Raw genomic sequence first — 18,769 nt, forward strand, 5'->3', positions numbered from 1 at the left:
AATTCTGGATTCTTCCACATTCCATCTTATTTTGAGAGCGTAATGTATTCACTGCCAGCGGTAAAGGACACTGCCGGACTATGTGTAATCATTTTTATTCCTGAAGGATGATAACACAAATGAGTTTGTGTGTATATATTTTAGGTGCCTTTACAACAGTTTTAAAGGCTCACCAATAAAGCACGATAATAACTGATTTGCCTTTTATAAGAGTAGGTAATAAAACTAGACCAATCTCATCCTGGGAGTAAAAACAGAGCGCTTTTGAGTCAATTGATGGAATGGAAGTTTCCTTCCAAGACATGTTTCAAGATGTCCTTCAGACAAGGACAAATGTTATGCAAGATGACGTTGCATTAGAAAATGAGAGACTGAGCTGAATCCGTAACTACTTCATTGGAGAGAGACAGGTGGAAGGGATTACTAATACAGCATTGAGAAGGCATACAACTCTCCCTGTTGTAAATGATTCATACATGATCCCAGCTGAATTTATTTGCACAATATTATAATATATATATACACAAGAGCTTTAATGGTTTTGGAGTTTTGCATGGCTTTTTAATTCATTTTTTCAGTATGGGAGGAAAAGGTTGTTCTTAACTTCTTTCATGTATTTTTAATGGAATAAAATATTATTATTGATTGATGATTGACTTCTCATAATAAAAATGAGAACTTGACTTCCTATGAAGATTTATGTTTGAAATGTTATCTGGCATTGGGATAGTGAGTCATTTGAGAAAGTAGTTTTCAGTTCAAGTTTTGATTAAAAAATAATCTACAGTTTTATGCCGAACCACATTCTTGAGGAAGCCATCATCTTAGTTTTTCATGTCTGTCTCTGTCAAGCTTAATCAGCTTAATTTGATTTATTTTTTTTAAATCCCATAAACCCCGAATTTTCTTTTCTGAAAATATTATTATAAGTATTGTACATTCCTTGAAACTATTTGTCTACAAAATTGAGAGCTGAGGTCCTTCAGTAGATTTTTGACATGAAAGAAAAACTAGACAGTTCGGAAACGCGTTTTAATTCTGCTATACCCAATCAGGTAAACCAACTATAGGGAGGCACATTTGATGACATTAATGGTTCTGGTATTTTGTCAAGACTTTTTAAGGGTTGTATTTGGTTGATAGACACATATGAACAATAAAGTGGATATTCTTCAGTTTGTGATTGCTTGTGTCAGTGCTGCTTACATTACATGTTCAATGTATAACATGTAATTTCATTAAAGACCCACTTGGGGTTGCAAAAGGCATCCTCTTGTCTTATTTATTTATTTTCTATTGCTTGATGAAGATGTAATGTGATTTCAGTAAAAGCTTGTCTCTGTAATAGGCTGATGTGTGATTTGTCCTCCAAAAGTATATTTGATGAATTTCGGCTGAGGTTGCATGCGTTAATCAATGGAAATGTAATTTTATTTTGATTTTTTTTCTCGGTTTAAGAATTTACTATTTCTTTCTGTAGGTCTCTGTAGAGTAAAATCCATAAATGCCTTTTCAAATAACAATGTGGCTTCTTTGTATTTAATGGTGCTGCAGGGCCCTGTTGAAATCTAGCTAGGAAAACTGTTCCAAAGCCTCTGTCCTTAATCCTCGTGTACATTTGTCTGCTGTTCTGCACACACATTTTAGTTTATAAAAAAACTGATATATTGAACAAAGTGCATTTAATACAACGCAATAAAGCATATGTTGAGTAATTATACTACAGTGCAGATCTGGACTATGAAGATCTTATAGAGGGTAGTGGATAAGCTGTGACATACTAAGAATCAGGCTGCAATAATCCCTGTAAACCCAATGTATAACTTAGAGTTACATGTTCAGTCAATCCAGCATATGTAATTGCTAAACAGTTAGATAAAGCATATAGTTTGAGGTGGTCAGTTAAAGTATTTCAGTTATTGTCATTCTTTGGTTGATAGATTGATAGATCTTTAGAGCTTAATTTTAAAATAATGAAAGCTCTCCATGTCTGGAGTCATAGAATACATTAGATAATGGCAGGGAGATTTCACTGCACAGTAACCGATTTCACTCTGCTTAAGATGGCTGGGTTTTAAGATGTGGTGCATTAATTTTCCTCCCTGATGTGGAGTAGCATAACTTCGATTTGGTCAATTGAGAAAAATCGTCAGTGCCTGTGGAAATGTGTGAAAGCGATTTTGGATGCTGTCTTTTTTTCCACACAGTTTTCTGGTCGGTAGAGGAGAGTTGTTCTTAAAATAATGGATGCACTCACATTGGAGAGCCACATCACATTTCATTGGCTTTGATGATTATTCTAAAAAAAACGACATGGGTGTTGAGTGGGAGTGCTTTTTCACACCTCAGGGAAAGTGCATTACTTTTCATTTCTGCTGGTGAGGATATGTGCACTACAGCCTGTGAAATGCTGATGCACTTTCATTCGTCATATTCACACGCTTTGCCTTGGTGTACTGTATGTTGTTCAGAAGGAATTCTGCCTTGGATACTCAAAGCACAAGAAGCAGAGAATCACTAATGATGCATGCCAACTGAGAACCTATAAAGAAATTAATAGAGGAAAACAAAAGCTGAGGGTATAGTAGAATAGAGTACGAATTCAAATGTTGTTTCGCACATTTTCAACATCCTAAATTATACAATAACTTTGCATTTGAAGATATTCAAGGTAATTCTTCAGAAGATAATGTATACTTATTACCTAAGTTCTCTGCACTGCATTTAAGCACAGTGCACGTAGCAAGTAAAGTACTTTATACAGAATAACCAAATGTCCAGAGTTTAAAGGCTGGTGGAAGTGATGCATGTGCACTGATGTTAATGGCTGTGTGTGTTGCAGGAGTTCCAGGCGTGATGGCAGACCGCTATGAGGAAGGGTTGATGGTGAAGCACTGTGCTCTGTCCCTGGTGGGAGAACCCATCATGTACCCTGAGATCAACAGGTTCCTGAAGCTGCTTCACCACCACAGGATTTCCAGCTTCCTGGTGACAAACGCACAGTTCCCAGAGGAGATCAGGTGGGGACAGAGTTCTAAAACACTGAGAAACACTGCTCTCTTGCATGCAGACTTCCCCAGCATCACTGTGGAGGTCTGCCTCCGAGTTCTCTATAGCTGCTTTTGGAGTCCATCAATGAGAGAGGAGTTTCTGCCTCACTTCTTCCTAAAGGTCATCTCTTGCCTGCCTGAGCACTCTGTTACCAACTTTTGATCTGTGCATATTTTAAGAAAATAAATATCAAAGTGTTCTTTGCAACTCTTAATATATCTTTGGTTGCCCTGCCAGAAATAAGCAGCTTTGAAATTGAAAAGCTTAGACTTTTGAAAATGTTAAATGTTTGGTTTCTGATCGATCTGTGAATTCTCAGTTCTCTGAAAAATCAATTTCCCCCTTTTTCTTTCTGTGAAACCCTAGAAGTTATTTTTGAATCGAGTTAAACAGGCTGATGTTAATTTAGCCAAACATTTATCTGAAGGAAACAAGTCACTTCAGTGAGGATACTTAGAGTGAACTTCAGTAACAGTACAGATACCATTGTAACTCGGTGAATGAGATCACAAGCAGGCTTTTAGTTCAAAGCATACTTTACAACGTTTCTAAGATGCTGCTGTTGGAGTGATGGATTTAACTGAAAAACTCCCCTGCAGCATACCCACTGAGTCTTTCTCCTCTGCAAAAGCGCTGGCATTGGATTTCACTGAATTAAAAAATACACTAGAAACCGCAGGCATTAATATTAATAAAGGCCCTACGTTTTATTGAAGGTTTATTCAATGAACAACATGTGTCAGCATTACAGATTCACATTTTCTGGCATGGGTAATGTTTCTGGAGTGTTAGGATTTTTTTTTCTTATCTGTTCTAAAGAATATTTGTAGAAAATATGTTGTAGACCAGATTTTAGAGTTTAAATTGACTCTAAAATTTAACTGTGATCTTAAGTATTATGGGTCCCAATGTCGTGGGATCATCCTAACTGTAAATTAGAGAATATTGAGAGGAGTCCCTTAGTCTGACCGCCTTCATTGGCCATCATTTATTTGATCTAGTAGCACAACTCTGTATTAATATAATAGAGTAACCACTTCCAACACAAACATCTTATTTGAACCTTAAAACATGACACAAACTACATATAAGTCACCAGCTGACTTATATTTTCCATTGCATTGACACACTTACATACGATTTCATGGCTGCCAACTCCCCACACACGTGGACTTTGCTGGCTTGGTAACAAATTCCTACAAACAAAAATCGATATTATTTGCAAACTTCACCTGTAAATAAAAGAGAATTGAGAGGAGAATAATTGGGGCCCCTCGTTTGTTTAAGCTATGCTAGAATTTGGCTTAGTCCCTGGCCCCCAGTTCCCCTGTCCTAATGGAAAGTATCCAGTCTCTCAGTACACTGTAGAACATAGAGGAAAAAGCTGCCAACAGGTACTGGTGACATTTCACCTTTGTGCTACATTGCACATTTAATATTACCATGTGAAGGTGAAAAAATAATATTTTCCTTCTACGTGCTCCTTACATTAAGGATGCATGGCAGAAAACGTCTGAAAAAACGAATACGTTCTTCTTTAACATTGGCAGTAATGGATTCAATTAATGGATTGGGGTTAATGTGGTGTCTCCTGGAGTAATAAATAGGAGTTACTGTGATATCGTCTCACCCATCCTCCTTGAGGGAGTCCTTCTTTGTCCTGCTTCTTGAGTGGAAGTAGCAGTTTTCTTTAGGTTATCCCATCTGAAAGCAGACATACCCCTACCCTCAGAAACATCTGGTGTGTGTGTTTAGTAAAATGATCCAATTCCTTCTCCTTTTTTCAGTTCGCTGGCAGGTTGGGCTAGTGGCTTTGTGGCATGCCTTTGCTCAGCACTTTTAGAAATTCATTACAGGCTTTGTTGCCACTTTTGAGAAGCCTTATAAAAGGTATGGTGGATTTTCTTGGAAGTGCCTTCACCTGAAACAGAAGCTTAGCTGAACTTGATGTTTGTAAAGCATTAAGCGCATTGATCTTGATGCTAATCTTCTTGGTGCTCATGATTTACACTAATTTAACTGTAAGAGGGTAAATGGAACAATGTAGCCTTAGGTTAAAACTGCCGCCTCTTGAATTTCCTTGTCAGAACGCTCACCGTGTTTGTTAAGAATCATTCCTTACAGATGTCTGTTAAATGAATGAAGAGACTGAGCACTGTGACTTACTTTGCTGCTATTGAATTTTCTGTCCTTCTGAGATGAAGGGTGTTGTGGGAACTGCTTCAGCAGAAGAGCAGGAGACAGTCTTGTGCAGATTCAGCCTTTATTGAGCTCAGTGCATACAGTAACACAGAGCTGAATCACCCCTGCATAACGGACACATTTGTCTAACCCTTTTTATGCAGCATAGTCTCAGGTAATATGTGACAATTTGGTTCAGGCTAAGGTGGCTTACCTCCTGTTCTTTGAAGTTGATCGCTGTTTTATCTCGGCAGCTTCGTTAGGAGCAGATCAATTAAGTCAGTTCTTATTATACTATAATGAAACCTCAGGCAGTTTGGTGACAAAAATGGCTGTATATTTCTTCCAGTAATTATTCCATACATATTAAGTACTTCACTATATGTGTCCCACTTGAAAGGGTTTCAGTGCGGGGTACAGCTACTGTATGAGGTCTGAATTTTTTACATGACGTGGTATGGTGTGTGGCAGGCTTTCCTCATCAAATGTAAATTAAGTATGAAGTTAGCCACACAGTGCCTAAAAAGGTTTTTTGCATACGGTTATTGTGAGCAGCATATCTAGGTCAGAGCGCGGTGTGCTCAGTTGTATGAGTGCACATGTGCTTTATCATTAAATCCATTTCATCCACAAATGTTAACTGGAACTCAGAGTTGCATACAATAGCAAAACATTTTCTGGCTTAAAGTGAAAATGGAGCAGCCTTGCTACATTAGTTATTAATTTTAAGTAGCTGCCCTGTTCTGAAACAAAGATATCCTTTAAAATGAGTAAAGATGTGAAAGGTTTTAACATTTGATTGGGACTGGTTTGCGGGAGGACAGTCCCCTGGCCGTTTACGAGCTAATTCTGGTAAAGAGGCAGAAGCAGTGACTGTGAGCAACAAACAGGGACAGAGGAAGACTTTCAGATTTTCATTTTGATTCTTCCTGCTTCCAGTGTGCTGGAACACCCTTGTTTCCAAAGTATTTTTTTTACTGAAATCAATACCAAGTCTGACTACAGGTTCTGATTTACAGGCAACAGCCTACAGCAAAATATAGTGTAAAACATTGTATTCCAAATCTACAGTCTCTCTCTAATTTCTGTCAACCTTTTGCATCATTGCTGTTTATGGAAAAACTCTTCTTATTATCACAGTGGGTTAGTCAAGCCGAATAAGGAATATTCTACACCTGCCATGCAGTTAATCAGTTTAATGCACTTCTTGAGTTGGCACAATACATCCTTTACATCAAAGCTTTAAAGAACTGGCAGAATTGTAGACTATATTAAACATTATTATTACTACTTCTTACTGTTGTTCTCTCACTCTTCTGAATTTTAATCAAAAGGCCAACAAGTATCCTTATTTGAATTCAGAGGCAGTAGATGGGCAGTGGTGGGGCACTGCTGCTTTTATCTTTGATCAATTTACAGCATCTGTTCAAACTGTCATCCTGTTGACAGACCTCTCCTCTACTCTTTAGAGGTTTAATGAGTTCAAATAATCTGAACTTCAAGTCTGTGAAAGATAAATGAATACTGTAACCTTTAGCTCTGTAAAAGCTCATGTCGTTTTATGATTTACCTCCCTTGTGTCTGTAACTCGGAGGGAACGCTCTCCTTACTCTGTTTTCCCTGATACTAGTTGACTTAGATCTAACCAGCTTGCCCGTCAGAAGGAGATTAATATTAAGCCTAAATTGCTATACCAGCACTTAAAATCTTACAATAGAAAAACAGTCTTTTCTGATAGAGCGTTTGTTTGACAACGTTTTGCTAGAATTTACTGCTTGTATGCAACAGTTCTTTCCAGAACTCATTAAAATAGCAATACCGAAAGCTGATTGTATCAATCTTGATTATGTTAACCACATTTAAACAAAACACCAGGTGCTATAAAATAACTTTATTGGCCTGGCATCAGGTTCTGTGGTTTGGGGCTGGTTATCAGGTTGTCATAATGCTCCTGCAGAATGCTAATCTCTGAATTCAGACCTGCATCCCTGATGTAAAACCTGCAGGATGTGAGAATATGATTCTGTCAGTTGTGCAGTCACAGTAAATTTGAATTTATGCACTAATGTACTAGTTGGCTTGATTTTTGTTCCCTTTCGTGCAACTCATTTCCTGCTGGATTATCTGACTGTATATTTTGCACATTCCCCATCTTTCGTCTGCAGATTTTCGTCGGGTAGCTCATTTAAACCAGATGATGAAGGCTACCAGGTGAAGGCGTTAAACTTTCTCAGTAACTTTGAAAGTCAGCGACCTGAAGACACTTGTGGGAAAGAGTGGAACTGTGCCACAGCCTTTACACGACTTTTTTTCCGAACGTTTCTGTGCAAAGTTCAGTTCAGTTCAGGCTGCTCAGGAATTGATAGCAATTCACTTAAGTTTTTCTCGTTTACATGTTAAAGAGCCTGAGTTGGGGCTTTTTGGCAGCGCTCCCAGCCCAAGGTGTAAATGAAGGCTACAGAAAAGACAGGCTGCCTAATAAATCGTCCCTCCCTCATACTCGTCTGTCCAACAGGAGCCTTGAGCCTGTAACACAGCTGTATGTCAGCGTGGACGCTAGCACCAAAGACAGCCTGAAAAAGATCGACCGCCCACTCTTCAAGGATTTCTGGCAGCGTTTCCAAGACAGCTTGAAAGCACTGGGAGAGAAGGTAAGAAGGCCAGCAATTTATGAAGTGGTGAAAATGGCCCGTCAATAAGTTTGAATACTGTAAAACATCCATCCATTCATCTGTTTTCTTACATCTTCATCCAATTCAGGGTTGCTAGGGAGCTGTTGCCGTTGCAACAGGCACAAGACGGAGTACAGCATGAATGGGACACCAGTCCAGTCCGGTGTAGGGCAGACACAGACACTAACATGCACACACTCACACCAGAGTCGGTTTTCCCAGAAGCCAGTTAAGCTACCAGTACATTTTTGGACTGTGGGAGGAAACTCATGCAATCACGGAGAGATCGTGCAAACTCCACAATCGGACCCCAGTGGTGCGAGACTACTTAAAAAAAACATTGCGAGGCTGCGTGTTGTGATGTTGTGTGATGGACAAGGGTACAAGTTCAATCAGGTCCTCCATTAAATTTGTGATTCCCCGTTAAAAAGAATTAAAACACTGGGTTAACTTTCAAAATCCAGCAGTCTCATCCTGCATGTGCAAAGAGAGGAGACCTAGCAGGGTCGGGACACTGATGGCAGCAGTAGAGCTGTAATTGTCCTGGGTCTTTGTAGGGACTCTGCTAGAGGCTTGGGCCTCCAAGCTGATTAGTTTTGTACTGCGTACATATTAGTCTTGCTCTATGATCGTTGCTTCTCTAATATTGCTACTTAATTTTTTACGGTAGGGTTTTATTAATATTTATTATTTTCAGCTTGACTTGGTTTAAAAGGTAAACATATTTCTAAACCTCCTTTCAAATAGTCTCCCCAGATTTCATACCTTGAGTATGTCTACATAACCTTTAATCACATACAGTAAGTGTGAGTAGAGGTGACTTTGTTGGCTGGGAAGTGTTTTTGAGAATTGCCTGCTCAATAAATACTTTTTTGTGTTATTAGTATAGGATACTGTGTAAGGCTTTAAAGTACAGGTGGCTTCTGCACTGTATTCTCAGGCAGAGCCGTGTCCTGAATCCATAATGCCAGATTAATAAACCAGGATTGATGAGCACTAAAGCTAGTGCTGAGTGTACTTCAAGACAAATTAGGAAGAAGCTTCAGAAGGCTCAGTGATGTCTCGTCTTCTCCTGATTCCTCTTCCTTCCTACCTTTTGGCTGATTTATACCTGCAGTTCAGCTGTTTATTACTTGCTGTGATTAAAAAAGTAGTGATTTCCAAGGGCCGTTCTACTTTGTTGTCAATACTAGGGGAATGAAGCAACATCACTTCTAAGGTCATCAAAACAAAATTGTAGATATGCTGTTAATCACATCAAGACATGGAAATAAGCACTTCATTTCTCCTGACCTTGGGCATACCTCTAGACTTTACAAATAACTTGTGATGACCCACTATAGAGTGTACTTGATGGATGAATAAAGAATTGCCAGAAGTCACATATAGTTATTTCTAAGGTTAGTTATTGGGAAATCTATGAATCACCTTCCAAAGAGGTTTCTGAATCTTTTGGCTGCCACTGATTGTTAAAATTGTACATTAGCAGAAACCTGATTGTGTCCTTTTTACCCATGATTAACTTTATGGAGTAAAGGACACAACCTGAACATAATTTGACAGGTGTTTTGAAAATCTTATTTATTAACCGGAATAAACTTTTGTCCTGTTTGACACCATTAAGTAAAATGGGCAGATGAAAAGCCATTCTCAGGTCTGTGGGCATTGGATACTTGGCTTCAGCTGCCTGATTCGAAGATTATTGCTTTCAGAAAGCAAATGTATCATCACAGAATGATTCAGGTTGAGGTCAGGAAGATGAGGGATTTAAAATTAATACTATCGGTCTGTTTTTTATTAGGCTTACGGTTTGAATTCAAACAATAATTAGCTCTTAAAGGTTGATCAAATGATTAGTGAGACCTAATTTGAATAAGAGATAACAGAGTGCAAGTACACTGATTACCAGTAAATCCCAAACATGTCAGTTCCAGCCAAAGATGCAGAATATTCCCAGTTTACTATCTTAATAAAACGTGGCTATTTTTTCAACATTGCGAATATAGTGGAACATTTGTTGTGTAATAAGATTACATTTTAAAATAATGTTTGCCTGATTTCACAGTTTTATCCTGAATCAACATGTTCAATCAGTAATCAGTAATACACACCTTTATAAGGGATTTATAAGGGACTTATGTGAAGAATATAGGAAACTATAAGTTTTCCGGTAACCAATTGCTTGCCAACCGGATTCAGCAATGCAAGGAATTAGGCAATTAACAACCAGCTAATTCCTGTCTGACCAGAACTGTAGGTGTTGGAGAAGTCTTTGTGTTTCAGATTGTCTTATCTAGATTCCTATGTATTTGTCTATTTTTAGAGTTATTATAATAAGCATTACAGAATGAAAGGAAGCCATTTAGCCCATTGTCCCGGCTTCGTTGCTCGTACGTTATGGATCTAGGAATCATTACCTCAGTTTTTGATAATAAGGAACTGGTTGCAGCAACACAGTTTTTAGACTGCCACCTTTTCTGTGTTCTATTTTCAGAACTAAACATGACTGCTCTTAATTTCCTTCTGTGACTCTAGTTCGTCACTTCACTGTGGAGTCTGAATTAGTTGCGTGGTTTAGTTGGAAATTTATTGGTGTTTTTCTATACAGTCTACCTCAATGGTATTGAGCAGAGCAGGGTCAGCTCTTTGTATCTCAAATATTAGTCTGCTGTTAGCAAGACTTTCCTACAGTTACCTAAAAGAAGACGTTGATGCTCTTTGCTTGGTGAGTTCTGTTCTTGGACGTGAGGCACATAGTCTCACTTGTTTTTCCTTTCTTTGATCACAAAAAATCTGATGGGCTTTGTGCTTTACTAATCAGAACAGATGGTAAAAGAAACTGGGATATCCCAGACGTAGTACTGTGATCTATAAAGCTTAAATTAATTTTTTTAGCAGCAATTCACTTCTGGATTCTGCTTTTTCTGATTGTACCTTAATGAGGTTAATATTTGTATAGCTGTTATTAAAAGATTATTTGCATTTCTTTTTTTTAAAGACCACCTTCCCTCTTCGATAGACTAAAAGTGAAAAAAGCTCTCAAAGAAACTCATCTTTCACTTAAGCGTTGTGATTTCTTGCAGAATTATTATTATTAACAGGAAAAATTAATAATCCCTGCTGTTTTTTTTCTACAAAGTTCCAAATTTGACTATGCTTTACTAAACAGAAATCTGCCAGGTTTTTTCTCTGCATGTGCTGCAATTTAAAGCTTTAGGAATGCCAAGCTCCAGTGATGAGAAATAGTCTGATTCTTGCACTGGGAATCATTCAGAGTCAATGATCATTTGCATGATGCTTGTGTGCTTTTAAATTAATTTTCGCCGAGATGCTCTGAAGTACACTCCAGCCTAGCACTGTGTCATTAGTGGCTGGATTGAAAAGCAGGCTTATTTTGAGGTGGAAGATGGAATACGCACATACAGGAGGGTAGCTCATGGCAAACTGAAGGAACTTGCAGTCAGCATGCAGCAGCATAAAGTTGCACTAGGAGTAATCCATTTATAGCATGTCGCTGTTGGGAAATATTAACTGGAAGGGCTGCCTTTGGTTCAGGTGTTTTTAGTTCCATTCGTCTGAACCAGCGTGCCTTGAATGCACTATTCCGCAGGGTTATATGTGTATTAGGACTCCAGACTGACTCCTCAGAAATAAACAGATGCAAGCTACTCTTTCAAGTGCAGAGCTGTGCAAGCTGTGCAACATGTTTTCCTTCCCTTATGCTTGAGTGGCATTACAGATATACTACAATACCCACCTCCCCCTTAGGAATTCTTGATTCATGTTTTCCTCCCAAGAATAAGCTGTTTTTTAGTGAAAGACAGCATTCATGCTGTGGACAGGCAAACTGCGAAAGTAGAGCTTATGTAAATACAGATTTCTATTTTAATACAAAAAAGGATGGAAACTAGGGTAGAATTAATAACCTTTATTGATTATAATGAGAACGTCAGTAAGCCAGTTGTTAATAACTTTAATATAAAAGTGAATCTTTTGTCTGGTATAACTATTTATTAAGCCTGTAATGAGGTCGAGAGGTTATATTAATAGCGGATTATACAACGCCAGTGTCAATATATTGCTTTTTCATATTTTGTGGTCTAAGAGGTGTCTTTCTCAGTATCTGCCTGCAGCTGCAAAATCCATTTTTGCGTGTGTGTGAGTCACCAAGTAAATGAATTCAGACTCTTAGTAGTTCGCTCAAGTCATTGCTATTTGAGCAGTAATGGAAGAGACTTCCACTTTCTCTGTGTGCTGCATGGATGAATGCAATTACTAGTCATCAGCCTGTAATTTAGTATGGAAAAAAGAAGCAATTTAAGCAGGCTCTTACAGGTAACTGACTCAGCAGTGTGAAATTATTAAAATGGTAGGGGAAGTGACATACAGTACACGAGAATGTAGTAGTCTTGGCCATCAAATACAACAGTTGAAAATTATTTGCTTATGATTTATGTCATATCAGCTGCAGAATGTTTGCTGGAATTCTGTTTCTAATGAACCCAAGGAAAAATGTGACAGGGGATTGGTCTCTCGAAGTGCGCAGAGGTTGTAACAATATATTCTGTAGTCTTTGTCATAATTAAGTGCCAGAAGATTATATTGTATATTGACCAGGCTTACATTATTTCTGTATAGAATGATACAGACATTTTTAAGAAACGTTTACAGAGGCTTGCTTGAACTCTTTTTCTAACACTGTGGAGTTTCTTGTCAGTTAATATTAGTCTCCGAAGTGTAGACTTTCTTCAGTTTACTTCATTAACTTTCTTCTTCAAAAAAACAGTTTGGATTCATTTTTTCTTGGTGGGGTTTATCTTTAAATTGGGACCTCACTATTGACGGAGTTGTTGTTGACAGAGACTGGAATATTTTACATACTTCATTATCACAAATTCCTCGAGTCATGAAGAGAATGTAGTCTGTGAACTTGTTAATTCTAAGGCTACACAGAATGTTTTGATGACCTTTAATGATCTGTAGATTAGCCTACATTGTTTTCCTGATTTTTTAATACTATCCAGCACTGTCTCGTGAGTCTTTGAATTAATTATCTCAGAAACTAAATGTATATGTTTCAGTGGTTATTAATCCTCTCTCATGAAGTGGTGCAAAACTGTGCTTTGGCACAAGGACTTCAGGGAATCTGCTAAACAAAACTGTAGATAATGTTTTGTCATTTATAATCATTAATCTTTCACTTCTAAGGCTGAAATCCCTGAATGTTGGTCAGAGTGATTAAAAGACAGGTGAATGGAAAAATGTTGTATCCTATGAATAACCAGTTAATCAAATCAGAGATTCAGCAGTCCTATGATCTATCATTATGAGCCATATTAAGTAAATGAAGAGAAATTCAGGTGATTTGGATCTAATTAATAGATGTTTTTTTTTATATATATATACTCTTTCATTTGACAGAGAAACAGAAATATGATTAAATCTAAGGTGCTAGAAGTCCCAGCACAGGACATAGCTCGGGGGCATTCTCTGCCTCTCACTCCTGTGAGACATTTCTCTTCTCATAATTAAAATATGGCTTGAGCTATTAAGTGGCACTTGGTGTGTTCTGCAGATAGAGCCATGCTTTATTTATGAGCCAATCTTCTGCATTGAATTTCTCCATTTTGATTGAATTGTGAACTTTGGATTTGATTGATTTTGATTGATTGGACAAATGAAAAAGGCACTCGTGGAGAAATATAAATGCATGCAGTTCTGAAGAGGGAGTGTATATTAGTATGTTTACTTATAGCATTGGGGAAAAAATTTAGAAAATAACATTATATTCTTATCCACAGAGAAACCTCCAGTGTTCTGTGTGCTGCTATTTGCCATAAATGTTCACTTTGCCATTTAAGATTCTGCATGGTAATAATCAGCGATTTTGTTTCATTAACTAGCTTCAGCTTACCCACCTTCTTCCTTTGTGGACTCAGTGCTAAAGCTGGTTAACAGGTGTTTTATGAAAAGTAAAGGCAGACTACAAATAATTTGAAACACCCCTTTAAAGCCCGTCATTTCTCAGCATTTTTTGTCCTGTTAAAGTCGCTCATATAGCTGTTCAAAGCTGGGATTGAAGGCTTCTGACCTTAAATGGCTCTTCAGAAGCAGAATGGTTATTTTGTGCGTGTCAATGCATTTTGGAAGTCACCCATGTACTGTATACCTACGCAGGCACTGTTTAAGGTTAGTCGGACTAGGTTTTCTTGTATGTGTTCCAGTTTAAGAAATTAATAAAAAAGAGAAGAAGCTATAATTGCTGTGTGCAGAGCAGAAAGCAGTAAGATATTTTCTGCTTCCTGATTACCATCACTAATCCATTCGCCAATTAACTCCAACACCCCTCTGCTTTCTGTGAGCTTCCTGAAGCATGTTGTCTCTGCGGGCAGTCCCGGCTGATGATTAATATATTGAAGTCTGTTTTACTCTCAGACTGGACTGGCACAGAGGAGCCCACATTTCCACCCTTTGTTTTCATGACTTTTTGGGGAAAAAAAGGCAAAACTCAACGGAGACTGTTTTTGGGTGACAAAGGCTTATCAATGGACAGACTAAAATAGGCATTTATGAAGTACAGATAACAAGCTGCACTTTTATTGTAGGCTCTATCTAAAGTTGTACTGATAATTCAAAGGCCTGTTAAGTGCACCAGTGAATGTGTGTCGTTTGTGTTGGTTTTTAAATGAGCAAGAACTCTTGTCTGATGTGTCAGTTGCCTGGGCTTCCCAAGCTAGATCGCCAAATATGTTTGAGGAGGGAGGAACTGCAGAGGAACAGAAAGCTCAGTCAGGAGCATGAAAGAAATGAGGAGGAGCCCAGCCTGGCCTGTGCCCGCCAGAGCCTCAACAGTTTATTTCTGCACTTGAAATTAACAGCCAGCCTCCCCTGGGGAAAGAGCTTCAATGCTAAACGCGCAACTGAGGGCAAAGTTGGTGGAGCTGCAGAAGGTGCAGGCAGTTTTCTTAGGGAGGGCATAACTCAAAATGGTGGGTACAGACATTTTTGTTCTGATGGCGGCTGCTCACTTTTGGGAAGTGGGGGGGAGTGGTTAATAAATTCCTGGAGTCTGATGGCGGGGGGGGGGCAGTTTCCAGTGGTGACTTCGCAAGCTCAAGATGTCCAGTGCACCTGGGGCTGTCTGAGCACCTCACTGCTTCCCTCCCATGTGGATAGGCGGACAGTGGAGGCTGGAAATGCCAGATCAGAGCTTCATGCCTCCAGCTTTGGAGGGTCACGATCTGTTACCCAGCTACCTTGTACTTCTGGAAGTGAGGATTCCATTAGAAATGTAAATGGACATGCTTTATCTGGGATTTGATTCATCTCATGTTGTCTTGAAATTTAGTATCAGGGCCTTGAGAACGCAGGTGTCAGAAACATTTGCATTGAATTTAGTTCTGCTAAAGTTAATACAGAGAGATGCTTGAGGATTTTTGTCAAAATTCCTGGGAGAGGGAGTGGTGAAATGAGCTGTACTGCTTTTCTTGTCATATGTCCATAAATGCCCCTAGGAATCAGGTGTGACTGTCAAGGCAGTAGTCGAGGATCAGTGAAGAAGCAGTCCAGGATATTTGAGTAAGCATATATTCGTTCTTTATTACTGCAATCGTAAATCGTTAAATACAATTTTATGAAGGTTGGGTCCATAAGTTTCAAGCATATGTTGGCCATAGTTATCGTTTTTTATCTCCATTATGTGACGAAGAATTATGGTCTTCTGTCTTTCAGAGACAGGCATTGGATTTTATGTCAGAATACTGTGTACTGTGACCTGCTCATCAAACATTTTTGTCAGGGCAGTGGCTAAATGTCACTTGTTATGTGTTTGTAACGTAGTGATTATTTTGAGCATCTGAGCTCTTGCTTATGTTTGTTTCGAAGTTGTTACACTGTGTGTCCCCCACCCACCACCGCCGTTAGAAGCATCATTTTAGTATTCTTCAGAGGCTCTTCTCCATATTAAGTGTGCCCTTGATTTATCTGCGATGCAGAATCCTGCCGTTTTCTTAGCTGAGTCCTGCTGGGATGTCAGCAAGAGGTTTTCTGGTTTCCAACCATCCCCTATCTTGTCCTCCCTCTTCCTTTTTGATCATTCTTCCTTCCTATTTTAGTTTAATTTGCATCCATAACTTGGTGCCGAGAATGTAACTTTGCAATTCCTGTGGTTTTCTCTTGCTTTCTGGATTTTGCTGTAGCCTATGAGGTCGTTTTAATTGGATCGGGCTCTACATGGAGAGATGCACTGTTGTGACCATTTGCCTGCGTCCTTTTCTTCCGCAGTTTAATTTCTGTTATGTGACAGATTGTGAGAAAATAAATTTGCACTAATTAGGCTGTGTTTCATCTCTTATGTTTGGGGTTGATGCCCCTGTGAGTAGACTGTTTTTCCAGCATCTGCAAGAATATTTCTGTCAGTGTTGTTTTCCAGGTGCACATTTCTGTATTTTGTAACCACTAAACATTTGAGAACAATTTAAAGGAAAAGGATTGCTTATTGTACTTTATGGGTGACTCTACATGATGGAACTACTGTATCCAATGTTGAGAGAGTTTAAAGGGAGTTTAAATCTGTTTTCATTGTTTGTCAATGGTGGCTTCAGTCTCTTATTTGCTCTTAACATCTCGGTTAAGCACCCAATGTAATGATCTGAGATACAGTACAGAGATGTTTGACATAGAAAGTCAAATTAACCACGATCAATGTTTCTTCAGCTTCTGCATTCTTTCTTTTCTCTTACTGGTTACTGTCCCATTGATTCCTGGCTCAAAGCACCTTGTTCTCTAGTGTGAAATGGCAGGCATCAGAATGTTTCAGGCAGGACTCCCGGTATCGAACTAATAACCTCTCTTTCTCACATCCTCTTTTCTTCGAATGGGTCTTTATTTAGTTGTTTTTTTTTTTAGAAGCAGCAGATTGGTTCAGGGAGCATTCACTCTGCCCGACAAAAGGTTTCGGTATATTTAGAAAGCCTGAATGCACCTCTCGCGCACCTAATCACCGGCAGACGCTTTCACGGGCCAGCGTGGGGTGACGCTAATAGCCCTGCTGTGAGCACACACCAGCGACATGGCAGGACCCAGTTCTCAGCGTTAATCTCCCCCCCCTCAAACGTAAGCCTTCACCTGCGCGACTAAGAAATGTGTCTCTTAGCCTGCAGTCACTTCCACCAAGCGTTTCATTTACATCCTGCCAGTGAGTCACACCGCGTTGTGGGGGATAACTGCACAGTCTGTTTGTTCCAGCTCAGGAGTCTGGGATTGATGGACCACAACTGTTCGATTAAAATAAAGATGCTGCTCAAAGTCTCGCCTCCCACCACATCAGGCTAGTTATCCATCAAGTAGTTGCAATGCTTGTAGCACTACAGAATGTAATCTGTTCCTTTTATTCTGAGGGTTACCTGGAATGTTCTTTGTGGTGAATGTACTCCTACCTAAATTCTACCACATTTGAAGGCTGCTGCTTCTGTTACTGATATCAGAAAGCTGATAATATGCTTTGGCCACTTGTATTGTGCTGCTGTGCAGCATCCTTTAAGAACAGACAGGACAAATTCTGTATTTGCAGTGTACTGTACTGGCAGAAGCCAGAGAATCATAAAAGGATGTGGAATTCTATATTTTTGTCACAGTTTCCCATTAATGCATGGAACAGTTAGAATAACATACTGTATAGGTCTATCACAGAACGGATGATGCCACAAAGCATAAATTTGTAGCTATCAGTAACATAAATAGTATGTATCATGACCTTGCTGGGCTTACTTAGTGTGCTAGCCTGTTTGCTGGTCTCATTGATCAGCATTGCAAATGAGAGTTGGGGACCTGCTGCCACATTGATGGAGATGGCTAAATGAGTTAGCTGTCTTGTCACATTTGTTGCAGTTGTACTTATTGATTTTGATTTCTTCTTCTGGGAGAAGGACATTTTTAATAGTGCTTCTAGATTTTTTCATGGGTGGCCATGTCTTTGTTTGGCTTTGGGTGACTTGAAATCCCTCCTGAGATTCAGGTTAGCCATCTTCAAGGCTTTCTACCCTGTCATATGTCCTTCTTTCTCTCCAACACAAGCGTTGGAGAGAATTAGGAAGGAGGTAGCACACAGAGTTAGTTGCTCATCTGGTGAGAATGTGTTCCTCCGCAGGGCCCCTTCTTGAGTCTGAATCTCGGGAGCAGCCAAGTGTTACAGTCTGGGAACAAGCAAAGACAGCAGTACTTGGCTTATGAAGACAAGATCAGCAAATAGTTGGGTGTTTTTTTCTTTATTATTTTGCAGGAGGATGGGCGTGAATCAGCACCCTTTGGAATTAAATCAACAGCGTTAGATGTCTGTGCTCAGTCTCTCAGTTTCATCCAGCCAAATAGACATGCACACAAGATGCTGGTCTTGCAGACAAATGTTATGCAAATACATAAACTTTATATATTCTCCCCATGTTCTCATGGGTATCTTTACAAAGTCCAAAGGCAGACTAGTAGTTTAATTGGCTGGTTGGAAAATTGGCCCTGCTGTGAGTGTGTCTGCCTGTAGTCAAGGGCACAGGATGAATCCCAATTTCTGCCCATTTCATTCTGGGATAGGTTTGTACTCCCCATGACCCTGTATTGGATAAAGTGGTTAGAAAGTAGCTGGATGGATTAATATCACAATTCTTTGCAAAATGGTGCACTTAAGTTCATTTTCTGGTTTAGATTATAGTACGAACTAATGTAAACCAGACATGATACCACATGATGGATGTTTTTTGAATATTCGCCTTCTAAATGCTAGGTCTCTAGCAGTTGTTTTGTACTTATGTACACAGTGCTACTCAGAAATATTTTTATAACTATTCCCTGTTTTCTTCTATAAAACATTTTAT

General features: G+C 39.0%; 1 protein-coding gene across 1 annotated transcript in view; it reads left to right on the forward strand.

Moving 5' to 3' along the window:
• tyw1 (tRNA-yW synthesizing protein 1 homolog (S. cerevisiae)) overlaps window positions 1-18,769 on the forward strand; it is a 66,994-nt gene that overhangs the window by 29,766 nt on the left and 18,459 nt on the right. The window contains exons 12-13 of the mRNA XM_088616047.1: window positions 2,843-3,020; window positions 7,748-7,883. Of these exons, the coding sequence (XP_088472173.1) occupies window positions 2,843-3,020; window positions 7,748-7,883 (314 nt within the window). The remainder of the gene's footprint in view (window positions 1-2,842; window positions 3,021-7,747; window positions 7,884-18,769) is intronic.

This window comes from Lepisosteus platostomus, chromosome 22 (assembly GCF_059453375.1).
Source record: "Lepisosteus platostomus isolate fLepPlt1 chromosome 22, fLepPlt1.hap1, whole genome shotgun sequence".
In the NCBI taxonomy this organism is placed as follows: Eukaryota; Metazoa; Chordata; class Actinopteri; order Semionotiformes; family Lepisosteidae; genus Lepisosteus; species Lepisosteus platostomus.